A 13,389-nucleotide genomic window follows, 5' to 3' on the forward strand; every position below is an offset into this window, starting at 1 on the left:
TAATACTTGTATTCTCTTCATTATGTAGTTTGACCATAATTTAAAATTAGTTCTTTGGGTGGAGTTAGTGTCAGACCCCTTCTGGAAGTGAAATAAATATTTAGTGTAATATTAGTAATAAACCTGTCCACTGTAATTATGACTGTGTGCGACTTTTAATAAAAAAAAATCAAATTGAAAGCTCCCTTAAAACTCCACCTTTTTACATGTACAGACCTTTAAATGTGCTTGTATGAATTACAAGGAGGAATAAGGTGACATTCTTTTTCAGACTTACTTTTTAAAACTCAAAATAGTTTACAAAACTCACAATAATTACTGAAACTGGAATAACTTTACGTGCTTTTAATGTTCTAGGCTACTCTTGTGTGACCCAATTTAGTTTCATTTTTCAGGTTTTTTTTTTTTCTTTTCATTTCACTAATTAAAGTGCTACTCTCAAAAATTACTGTTGGCTGCCTGCTTCTTCCGCCAGAGGCTCTTAACATGATAGTTCCAATGAAGCAGTCTCATCTCTAGGTTTTTAACTCAATGGGTACAAATAGAGAACTATTTAGAATTCATTGACATCTCGGTGGTGTAATGTAAGTGTAAGTCATATCAATACTTGTATAAATGAATTAGAATTTTAGTTTACTTGTAGCTGTTTCTCAAAAACTCCAGCTTTTTCTGTCTTTTGATGTGTTCTATAAAATCTTTTGTCTGCCTTGTAAAAATTAAATTGTGCTTTTACATAGCCGTAATCCTTATTTCTAACATGCTATATAAAAATGGTTCATGTTCATTGTTTCTTACCAAGTGAGACTATTAAAAATAGCATAATTCAATGACAGCAGATTTAACACTCAAGTAAATAATGAGAACTCTGCAATTAAGGCTTATATGTCAAATGATCTCCCTTCAAAGTTTGCTTTTAACTAAAAATTGTCCCATACAGTTCACAAAGGAATAATTTTATGAGGAATATTGATAGGGAAGTTGGGGAATTGAGATGATTGTGTTCTTGCTAATTGAGGAAGTCTCTTATTGGAGTACTGTCGCTTCAGAATATTATGCACAGCCATTCCTTGTACTAAGAATGTGATGAAGTGGATGTCCTTCTCAAGAACTTTACCGTGTACACTCTTTGCCTTCCTTCATTCTGTACATGATGTTATCAGCAATGAAAATTAATGTTGACAAACAGTAGTCCTAGATAAGGAAGGTGCAGCTAGCTAGTCAGTGTCCTAAGACAGAAATTTACCATCTTTTGTTTGGATCAGATTCACCAAAGGTTCGTCTCTGTCAGGTACACTAAGATAAAATACATTATCTGTCTGTAGTAGGGCAAGCCTTACCTATGGAAGACCTCTTTCTAGTCTTATCAGTGAAAAAGAAACGGTTAGGGAAAGTATAAATGTGAATTTGCTAAATGTGAGTTAAAGTTGTTGATGTGCATCTGTGCTGGTGAATGTGAATTAATTAGTGAATTAAGTCTGACCTTCATCTGGATACACATCTAGATAAAGTACTGGCATTTGACTTTACATTTGTTGAAACAACTTCAAAGAGTACACAGTCTACAAATTACTTAAATGTGCGAAGTCAAATAAACAGTTGATGAGTTCTGTTCTCAGTTATTTTCTTTGCAACCCTTCTAAGGTGGTTTGTTTTTTAATAAAAGTATAGATTCTGGAGAATAAACGATATTCAGGGATTCTACTTCTAGAGGTAAGTAGATGGTTTGATAGCTAAGTTAATTGTACAGTGTATTCCAAAATTGGAACTGAAACTGTTAACTTTCTGTCTCTACTTTTTAGATTACGTAATTCTGTTCACTAAGTCCAAGTGAGCACCTGTACATATGAGCCCTTTTTCTGCCACCCTTCTCTATTCTACTGTGCACCACCACCACCCCCCCCCCCCAATAAATTGGGCATTCACACCCCCTAATCCATGCTACAGCTGCAGAGGTCTAAAGTTGATGGTTTCTCAGCTTCTGCATGTTCTCTCTCACGCTTGTGCCTGATCTCTTGCTCACACCACCTTAGACCAAACCATTTCAGAGAGCAGTGTTAACAAAAATGCTCTGCCAGGAGGGGAGTTGTTTTGGTGTTTTTTATGGTTGTTGGATTTAAAGAGCAAAAATGTTTACATAATACTGCAAAGAGGAGATTGTTTAACACTAAGAATAAAACACATAGATGGATGACACATTTCCCATATGCTGAAGATTGTAATAGTAATGCACAGCTATGTTATGTACATACAGTATAAAAAAAAGCTGAATCTCCTACTCAAAGCAGAACTCAAAGTTTTGAAGATCTGCAAGGCTACAGATTCTACAGCCTTTCTTAGTAAATTATTTCAGTGCTTAAACACCCTCATTGTGGCTTTTTTCACTCTTATATTCAGTTGGAATTTCCTTCGCCGCAAATAAATGAGCACTTAGATTCTGCTTCAGTTTTGTGCAGAGGAATTTGCCTGTAATACATAGTACTAATCACAGGAATAGGACTAATTCATCAGTAACTGTTTTTTGACTGTTTGACTCTTTGTTTCCAAACTCTTCACAGGATAATGAGTTGTGAATGGGAACAGTTTCTTTGTTGCTAAATTTGCTGATGACATCAGTTCGGAATGATGTGTGTGTAGCAATGACTTTATTGGCTTTCTGCAGTACAGAGCAGTAATTCATAACGTTCCGGGCAGTGAGGCTTCCTGACTGCTCTCTGCTAACCCACAGATTCTCCCTGGTTTTTCAGGGAACGGGAAGACTAGAGTGATTTTGAAAACTTCCAGCTGTCCATACAAATACCCTGCATTCTCTCCCCCTGAGAAGAGAAAATATTTTATAGTTTATGTCTCAGTGTATATTCCTTATTTTAACTAATCTATTTTTCTAGTAAAAGTAACAAATGAATTGGTAGTTATAAGAGTTTAGGAAAGAGCAGAAGAAACTTGCACCAAAATCTCTTTTCTTTGTGGCTTCAGTTCTCAGAAGAACAAATATCAATTATTAACTTGTTTTTTTGCTTCCTGGGTGGGTGAGACACACTAAAAATTAATTTGCATGCCTTTCAAAAAAAGAGATCATGCACCCTGTTTTAAAAGAATACCAGTTTGCACATAACAATCAACTTTTGCCAACAAGAATAATAATATCTGTGTTTTTCCTGACTTTTCTTTGAAGTAAAACAATAGTGTGAGGAGGTTTCTCACCAACAATAGATGAGGAGGTTTCTTTGGCAGATCTGCTTATGTAGTAATATGAAATCAAAGTTACAGTGAATTTCATAAAAACAAAAATTGTTTGCATTGGAAAGAGATTAGTTGTTGGTAAATATTTAGTGGAAGGCTGTCTTGTACCTGAGGCAAGTGAAAATTCCAGAGTTCTAGCAGTATTCATAACCTGTGTTTTACTGCTTGTTCTCAGAGCTTAACTTTTATTTTTTTAAACCATTTGATACTAGGAGAGGAAAATATGCAGATATTGGAGAATCCAGATACCGTAAGATAGCGATTTGCCGTTGTGTGGCTTTGTCTTAACAGCCGGTTTCATTGCATGTTTTACTACATTATGGTACTTTAATTTTTTTCAGCTGATTACAAACAGCTGTACAAATGCAGCTTGAGTGGCACTTTGTAACCTGGGCAGGGTCAGGCTTAGTCAGTAGTTGGAATAAACCAGTGTGCAAAGTATAGGTGCTATAGAAGTAAAATTAAAGATAATTTATTGTATTTTACAAAACTTTTTTTTTTTTTTGTCGTCTTTGATTTAACACCATTTTATTATGATTAAGGAGCAATCTCTGTTAAGTACCATTTTTTCAGTTCGGTTTGGTCTGAGTTCCTGTTTGGTTGTAAACACTAACAGTTCTATAGCAGCTTCATAGCAGGAATGCAACTTTTCTTCTGGAGTTTTCACCGTAACTGTGATAACAATACCGTATCTATTTATAAATGAAGCACCACTGGAATTTTGTCTTGCAGAAATAACTTTAATTGCTTTCTAATAACAGGTGAAATGTTTTCCTTCACCTAAGTTAAGGTTCCTTGGTTTTAATTGCTGGAACAATTATTTTTACAATACGTATTTTTAACTATTCTTATGTAAATGGTGGTTTTTTCTCTTGTAATTACCACTTTCCTTCAGCAATAAGGAGGCATGACTGATTGTGGTTTTCCTCCTCTCAGCTGTGGAGGGCCATCCTCATTACATCAGTGTGAACTATTACAAGACATACAGGTGCTTACAAAAACATTTTGAATGAAATTGAACTCAAGTTGATGCTTTGTAAAGGATGAGGGAAAAGCTGAGATTTTCTCACAGTGGCTTTAGAAAGCATACTATTAGAATGTTTTTTAAAAAAAGTTACTTCTCTAGATGTAGACATGAATTAGCCTGGAAATCATGACAGCACTTGTTTTTGATGTTAAAATGGACACTAGTAATTCTTTAAAGAGTCTTTATTTCATTGCTTGTAGTACTTAACTCATTTTCATGAGCTTCACTAAAGTGAAGCATTATTTTAAAATGAACTAACTTACGAGTTAAGCATTGTATAATGAACTGACTCGTCATGTTTGTATGCCTCCAGCCTGAGTGGTACATGTCATTCTTAGTAATACTTGAACACAGTAAATGCCTTCACGAGGAAGGTTGGAGGCCATCTGCTTTGGACATGATGGGATGGTGGCAGCAGTAGATATTAACAAGTATGCTTTTGTTGTGGGCTAAGCGATGCAAATAAACCTGTGTTTCTTGCAAAAGACACCTTTGTTTAGAGTTATAAATGAAGCCAATTGATTTTTCTTTTTTTTCTTGTCTAGCCATCTAGAGAGCAGCTGTTTGTCCCAGCATGAATCTGAACATTTTTGTACCAGCCCAGTTGGGCTTCAATTACGGCAGAGTTATAAGTTCAAAATATAGACATCAATGATTGAGCCATTTTCTTTGTTAAAATTTACTTTTATCAAATATTGGCTAGGCGTTACAAACTGGGAGTACTTTGTAATTACAAGCTGTCTTACATATTTTACATTTCTACAGTGATCTTGTTCCATAGAAATCCTTGTTTGAAAGGAAGAAATAAACTGTAAGAATGATTTGCAGTAATGAGAATTCAAATGGTCGTTTTACCATTGTCCGAAATTTGGGTGTACTTAGTTCTTTATACGCATATATGAAATAATCAGTTAACTAGATAGAAATAGGCTATTTATTCCTTTGTCTACTTTTTCATACTAACTTCTTGATAGACAAATGCAGAAAACTGTCAGTATCAGAGCCCCAGTAGAAATGTTCAGTGTATTAGTGTGCAAACTAATATCTAAATCTAGGATTGCTGATAAATTGTTGTTGAACATTTTTTAAAGAATAATGAAGAGAGACAACGTAAGTGAAGTTTATAATCTCACTATTCCACGTTTCCTCCATCTTTGTAATTATTTCATGCTTTAAGTCCAGAGGAGCTTTAATTATGCAAGCTAGTATCTGAGCTGTTTATCAGTGCTTTTTTTAATTAAAATCTTCGTTTGGGTGGTGAAAAAAATGCTTTAAAAAAATCTGGTATTTTTGATCTCTTGAGTATTGTTTCATAGCAGTTCTGGGTTTTAACAGTCAAATCTTAGTTTTAGACTTAAGTCTAATGTCTAGTTGAAAATGTAAATGTATTTAAGCAAATTTCTGAAATGCTGTTCTGAACAGATAATGTAACGTTTTTAGTTCTATTTCCTGTGGAAGTAATGATTCCTGATTAGTTCATGTTAGGAAAGAAGTTGTAATTTCCCTGCAAATGATTAGAGCATTTCTTACGTTCTAATTTGTGGTATTTAGGCAAATATTGAGTTGATCCTGAATCCAGAAGATTCATAGTCTGAAATGAAGATGTATTCCTGGCTGTCCATAAAGCCTACGTAGATAAGTGACAAAGTGTGAATAAAATTGCCTTCAAGATTTCTGTCGTAGTGTGTGTGGTTTGCTTTTATGACTTGTCACTCCTTTTTCAGAGAGGTTAGTACTCATTAAATGTCATAGTGAAAGATTATTTTTTAATTACATGTATTGATGATTCCTATTTAAGTGAAATGTGAATTTTCTTCATTCCAGTAGGGTTATATTTTTCTATGTCCTGACTCGCACGTTTGTTGCGAAAACACTTCCCCAAAAAAAAAAAGAAAGCAGAGGTGTTAATTGTTTATGGAAGGCATTGAATTGAATTAAAAATTTTTAACTTAAGCTTATTCTGTCAACTTCTCTATAAACAGTCGAGTTTCATCATTAGAAGGACAAGATTTGTTATATGGTATTGACCACCATGTGTAAGATTAAAATGGCATGAAGTTCTATTTTAGTAGCCAAAAAAATATGCTGTTAATTTATATTTCAGATTCAGCAAACTATAGAATCAATTGCATGTTGCCAAAAAAACCCAACCCTAAAGTTTAAAAACATATGACAGTATACAAGATCAATAGTTGTTTTTTATTTAGATACTACATAAAACTGAAATGAACTTATGCTTTGCTTTAAGAACATTGAATCTGAAAATCTTGGATAGCTGACAGAAGTGACTGACATCTCAGTGCAAGTATCAAAGTTAGTCCAGCTTGTATGTTTTACTTCAGCCATAGGCCTGTTAATGTGATCTGTCCTCTTTCTGTGATCACAGTTAACTGCAGTAAAATACTACTTGTTGGCCCAAATGAGAAGTCTAAAGTCACTGCCTTATCTTTATTATAAACAGTATTTCACCGTCCAAGTGAAGTTTAAAATGGAAACTAAAATGTCACTTAATGGGACTTTCTAAGCATCTTTGGGGAGGAAGAAATAGTTTTCCTATTACTAGTCCATAATTCCCATTGTAACATGTCCAATTGCATTTAAAAAAAAACAAAAACAAAAACATTGAGGCAACAGTATATCTCAAATGATCATCTTTTTCCTGTTTTTACATTTTCAATATAATGAGTGGAAATTATCATGTATTTCAGCAGTCAGTCATCGTATAAGTCGGAGACAAGTCTGGAGTTGTGATCTTTTTTCTCTGGAGTTACCATCAACACAATAGTGAATTGTCTCCTCAAAGAAAGATAGTTCAGCAGATAACACAGCATAAGTAAACTAGTAATTTAGATTTTTGATCTTAACAGCTTCTATTTATTATTACAGCTTTATGCAGGAGCCGTCCTAGAGGTATGTGGATGAAAATTGGGAAGGTTCCCTCAAGTCCAGGGTAAGTAAAGCCACTGCTGTTCTTCAAATATGAAATACTGTCACAGCTGAATGACAAAATGTGCTTTTAAGTACTACTACAAGTAGTCATAAATTTTGTATATTATATCAGGTAAGTTGCATTGACCTGAGACTCATGGAAGTGGTCTCCAGTAACTGATAGATGAAATTATATTGTGCGCTTATGGAACTACTTTCTTTTCACGGATCCTGCAGTATAATTGTTTTGTCAGCGGATAATGACAGTCAACTAAAGTGAATGGAATATAGCAGTACCGTAAGCGTGTGGCAGGAGGAAGCTGCAAGAAAAGTATCTGTGAGAAATTTCAAACTGGAATTTCCTCATAAATGGGGGAAGAGCTTAGGTGATAATAGTACTTTGATTATTTATTTTTTTTCTGTAATGAAGGTCCTAATACTGTACTTTGGATATAGTTGGACATAGAGAACGAAGACTAATCTAGCTTTAGACATAAAATTGCACAAATAGCATGTCTCAATCTATGATGGCCAGTATTAATACCTTCACATTTGAACGCTGACTGACAAATAAGTTAAAAAAAAAAAAAAGAAAAAGGATTTTTAAACAGGTTACAACTAACATAAGTCATGCTGCTTTAGACCCTCTTCTGCCATTTCTTCCCACACACAGATCAGTTAATTGACTGCAAGACCAGAGCAAAGCTATTTTCTCTTTCCCACTGTTTAAAATGCCAAAACAAGAATTGTTTAAATGACTTGTCCTACTACAGGGGTGTGAGGAGATTAACTTCGTTAGCACAGGAGTCCATATTATCTCCATGAGCATTCAAATTTAGCAAACATAAGAACATTCCCAGCTGTTGTTGCCCATTCACTGGGCTTCTGTATGGTTGTGAATTTCTAACAGTTAAGTGCTCTTTTGAGCTATAGGTTTGGAGAAGGTCAACTGCACCATGTCCTCAGTTATCTTCAGGTGCAGATCCTAAAAGGGATCTGCAGATCTGCCCTCACTTCCTACTGTGTCCACACCATGAAACATGTTCCAAAAGCTTACAGTACAAAAGGAAAAACTTGACAATTTTAAAGATTTTTTTTTCCTTTCAATCCTTGGTTATCTAAACCTGCTCAAAGATTTAGATTAATTGATTCCATTAATCATATAGCTTTTTTGAATTTCAGTAGTTTTTCAGTAGGTTCTCTATTTTGACTATTAGTTCTTCTTTGGTACAGTTAGAAGAAAAAAAGGACCGACTAGTGCACTTAAAGATCTCTTTTGCCTTTTCATCCCCAATTTCTGCAGTCACTTAATCTAAATTTATCTTGACCGAATTTACTGCTAGGGTATTAGAACAGGTTGGAAAATGGGATAATTTGTAAGAGCATATTTAGAAATTGTACAAAGCAGTAGAATATATTCTTCTAGATGGTATTTGTCCTCACATTAGTATTAATCTCAGAATACTTTTACTTAGATTTTCCTCTTGATTTCAAGTTCTGCCAGAAACAGTATTTAGTGTCTCCATCTTAAGACATTAACATTCAAGAAGTGTTTTTATTTCAACTTTTCACTTGGATGTTTGCTACGGAAGTTAGGTTGCCTGAAAGTCATGCTGCTGCTTTTGAAGCACTGTCTTTGTAGGCTTCATTGAACTGCGTAGCTTGTCATTGACAATGTCTCACTGCAAATAACTCTGATTCCTTTCCCATGGCTTCTGCTAGGATTTTGTTGAGGTGACGGTTTGGGGTTTTTTTTGCAGAATATACACAAAATGGCAGTAATTGCAAAACTATGTATGTATTAGAATTCCACGGATTAGTGTATGTTACTTCTGTACCTGACTGTGAAGTCTTCACTTTTATGTACCTGTGTAAATTTTGTCACTTGGCTTACTCCCACAGACTTGATTTGTCATGGACTACTTCTGGATTATATATTATTTGGCCAAAGGATGAAGAGTGCTTTTTTTATAATGAGATTCACATCTTAAAATAGTTAAGGATGAAAATCTGTTGAATTAATAAAGGTTTGTAAAAATTACACAGTAAGGAAGTTACACAGTTGGAAAAACCTGATTATTGCTTGTGGTTACTAAATGCAATATCCTACAGTCCTTCTGTATCAAAATTTCTATCAAAATTACTGGTTATATAATTTTTAGCTACAAATAGTTGCTGAATACACCTGTGTGCCTGAAATGTGGGAATCATTACATATGGAATATATTTATAGATACTGGGAAAGCAAAGAAGTGACAAGTGATGAAAAAAATTTAGTCCTCAGCAAGAGGATGAAAAAAAATGTAGTCCTCAGCAAGATTATCTCAATCTTAAACTGAATGTTATTCTTTGTAATATCATATCAAACTACTAAACGCTTTTGTGAATATGGCCAAGGATGTCTATTATTATTTTCCAAATACAGCTTCTAGTGATAAGTCAGGTAACAGAGAACATTTCTATAAGTTTCTTTAATAAGCTCAGTAGTGAAATATTTTTCCTGTTAAGTTTCTCTTAAAATAAATAGCTCCATTATAAATGCTGTCCTGTAAAATTAATTCCTATATTACATATATTTTGAGATTGTTCTGTATAAAACTGTTCTTAAATATTTATCATTTAAAAGCACATCCATCAAAGTAGAATATTGAGAACATGTGACAAGATTCATAGATGAAGCAGTATCTTATTATACCAGGTAATACAGAAAATGTGACAGTTTTGGCTGACATCCATAAAACAAAGGCTCTGAAATAGAATGATAGGATAGCTGGGCCAGTGATTTATCTAGCATATTTGTTTTCAGTTGACTTTTCAGGGGCAGCCGTGTCCTGTTCATGATGAGATAGGAGATCACAGTATCTAGACTCCTATGTTCTTTACAGTTTGTTTAACAAAAACTGAATTAGGCTGGGTTTTTTCACTGAACATTTCTTTCATATTTCTCCGCGTTCTTTTTGTTCATCAGTAGAATAACTCTCACCTCTCCCTGTGTGACTCTCTTAGTTAAAAAATGGACGTGCTCCCAGCAAATCTGTTACAGAAACAAGGTCCTTAATCCTTGAACTCCTGCAGCATGCAACTACATTAGATCCTCAGACTTCAGAGTCAGTAAGCACTCTACTGTATTGCCCGAGTTCTGCGAGTGTGAGGGGGATTCTTTTAGCTTCTAAAATGTAATTTGTTATGGGATTGTATTTTTAGGTAAGATCACTTATTTCCTGGTTATTTTAATCTGTAATTCTTAAATACTGATGAAAGAAAGTTAGAAAGTTATATTAAATTTGCTTTTGAAATTTGCTTTTGAAAGCACGTGGTGCTTTGTATAAAATCATGAACAGCTGCATTGTAACTTGATTAACAGACTACAAATAGTAGTTATGGATGTGCCACATTTGTAAATTCTTATCTCAAACTGGGGTCCCCAAAAGGTAAAGAGCTATAGCCATTAAAATGTAAATGAGTTCTTGATGTCTGCTTTAGTTCCGTCTTTTCGCTAGGCCCTCATGGTATCTTTTGAAGCAGGCTCAAGGTGCGTGTATTTGTCCCCAAACCAAATTATTAGAGAGTCTGAGGAAAGTAATTAATCCTTTTGGTTTGCTGTATTCCCAGTGATTTTTCACATTCATATTTTTGGCAAATATTGCCAGTTGTCTTAGCATTGCTTAGATTAATGTGACGTAATTAAACGTTGGGTTTTCTTGTCTTAATAAAATATAACTCTGCTGCACGTTCTTTTGGTTTGGTTCCTCTTCTTTTCCATAGGTTTAACACTTGATAATTAGCAAAGCCTTGATAAAACCATTGTTAAATTCGAGTTCATTTAGGTATAAAATGTTCAAGTCCTTTTTGCCTTTTTTATGTACAAATCTGTGACAGTCTGCACCAACTCGTGTTTTAGAAGTGTATTTTTTTTACTTTCAAACTGCTTGCATCTAGTAATTCAGAGCCAAGTTAAGCAAACTACCCTTTTTTTATTCATTTATGCTAAGTAATATTACATTTGCTTTCTGTTTATTGAAATTAACTCAGAAAAACTATAGATAATCTTAGATGTACTTTAATCATCCTTGTGTGTGTTAGCGTTAGATCAGTTCTTTCCTACAACACATTTTGTATACATTCCATCTTTCTTACTTTTGAGTTTTAAAGATCAGTTGTATACGCTGCATTGAGTTGCACGAAGTACTATGCTGCTATCTAATAAAATGTCTTTTGAAAGACAGTAATAATTCATGTGCTTCCTATTGCTAATTCACTGTGTGAAACATTTGAATGCATCACAAAAAAGACTTTAAGTATTTCTCTAAAAATAGATCATCCTTTGTAATAATTTTGAAACATTCCTCCTTACTCATGAATGATGATGGAAGCATTCCTTTCTGATGCTGCTCTCGGAGCACTAACAATCCTTTGCCCTGATCACATAATGGGCTCTTTTGGTGTAATACTGAGGGACAGGAGGGATAGTCACCTTCATCAAAAAAGTGTGCAGTTCAGTGCACAATCAGCATTTTTAATGAGACTTGTCTGTAATAGGAAGCTGTGTATCTGTACACAGCATCAAGAGTTTAGAAGAAGCTGAAGGGTTCTGTTTACTAGAAAAGCAGCATAAACTGAGACGTGTATCTCCAGTTTAAAAAGTTGGATGAATCCCCATGGGCATACGTAGTCCTCACAAGTGTTACAACAGTAACCAATGGAATAAGTCTAAACTAAAAGCACAGCTTTTTAAATAACAAAAGGATTAGAGGTTTGAACAAGTGGACTTTTCCATTACTGGCAGATACTTAATCACATTAGATTCTTGCTTGAAGACATGCTGTAGCTTACCAGGAGGAAAAATTGTGCAGTAAAAATTTATTGCTGACCTTGTGCTGAAGATTTGACTAGTTCTGACTTGTGCTTTTGTGCCATTAAAATATGAAACTGATATAATAGAGATAGTAAGATTTTTTCGATCTTTACCAGGCCTTTCTGATTTGAGGCCATTATGATCCTTCTGATGCATGTAGAGACAGACAACATTAAAAATGCTGGTCTGTATGCATAGCGACAGAATCACAGAATGGTAGGGGTTGGAAGGGACCTCTGGAGATCACCTAGTCCAACCCCCTGCCAGAGCAGGTTCACCTAGAGCAGGTAGTTGTTTGAAAAGTAGTGTGAGATTTTACTGCCATTGTATATTGGCTTTCACTCAAGTTTCAAGAGATAAGTTTAATTTTTTCTCAACATCATTTTGTATTTTTTCAGTCACAGATCAAGCAGGAGATCTTTGCCCCTAAAGCAGGAATCTAAATAATGGGAATATTCCTGAATGTAGATATCCTTGGTAATCTGGGTCATGCCCTTAATATGTAACAGAAGGTAGTCAACTCTGTTTACAAAGAAGTTAGCCTAACATATAGATCTGCAATTCTGCACGGAGAGATGTGGCGTCATGTCCGTTTTGGGTCAGGAAGCTTTCTTATGGTATATCCTACTGTACCTCAAAGAATAGTGCAGGTGTGTGCGTGCATGTATGTAGACTTGCTCTTTGGGCATGAGTAATTCTTAGATTCCTTAGTAATCTCCATTTAGGACTCTACGCTAATTCCAACAGACTAGTTTTCACAGACTTTCTTAAAACCAAGAGGTGTTACATATAAAAATTATGTGACATTATAATGATAGCAGTGAGTTTCTTCTTTCTACTCTGTTCTTAGGCAGAGGCTGCTCTTAGGTCTTTAAAAGCACTGCTCAGTATCGCCTCTCTTTGCAAAACAGTTTAGTGCTGGGCAGGCTTTAAAATGCCCGTACACACCTGATTCTTTTCTCTGACCTTTTAGTTGTAGTTGATTGCATGGCAATCAAGTCTGCTCTGTAGGCTCACCTCCGGGTTGCCTTCAAAGGGAAGGCATATGCTTTGGTATTGCACATGTTTTATAAGAGCATAAGGTGAAGTGATTTTCTTAACATTATGTGAAAGGACAGTTGCAAAGCTGGCAGTAGAACAGCTCTGACTTCTAGTCTGATGTTTAATGCACCGGAACACAGTGTCATGGCACAAAGCTCAGAGTTCATCTTACGGAAGTCAAAATGGAAAATGCTTTCCTCGCTCACCCATGGTTGGATCACATAAATTGCTTGTTTCTCTGCAGTGTAACATGCTGCTACAGGGAGAGGAAAATGGGGAGATAGCTAGGACTTTAGTA

General features: G+C 34.9%; 1 protein-coding gene across 1 annotated transcript in view; it reads left to right on the forward strand.

The window, feature by feature from the left end:
* Positions 1–13,389, forward strand: part of SELENOF (selenoprotein F) — a 28,724-nt gene that overhangs the window by 9,581 nt on the left and 5,754 nt on the right. The window contains exon 3 of the mRNA XM_074597046.1: positions 7,154–7,217. Coding sequence (XP_074453147.1) covers positions 7,154–7,217 — 64 coding nt within the window. The remainder of the gene's footprint in view (positions 1–7,153; positions 7,218–13,389) is intronic.

This window comes from Larus michahellis, chromosome 8 (assembly GCF_964199755.1).
Source record: "Larus michahellis chromosome 8, bLarMic1.1, whole genome shotgun sequence".
Taxonomy (NCBI): domain Eukaryota; kingdom Metazoa; phylum Chordata; class Aves; order Charadriiformes; family Laridae; genus Larus; species Larus michahellis.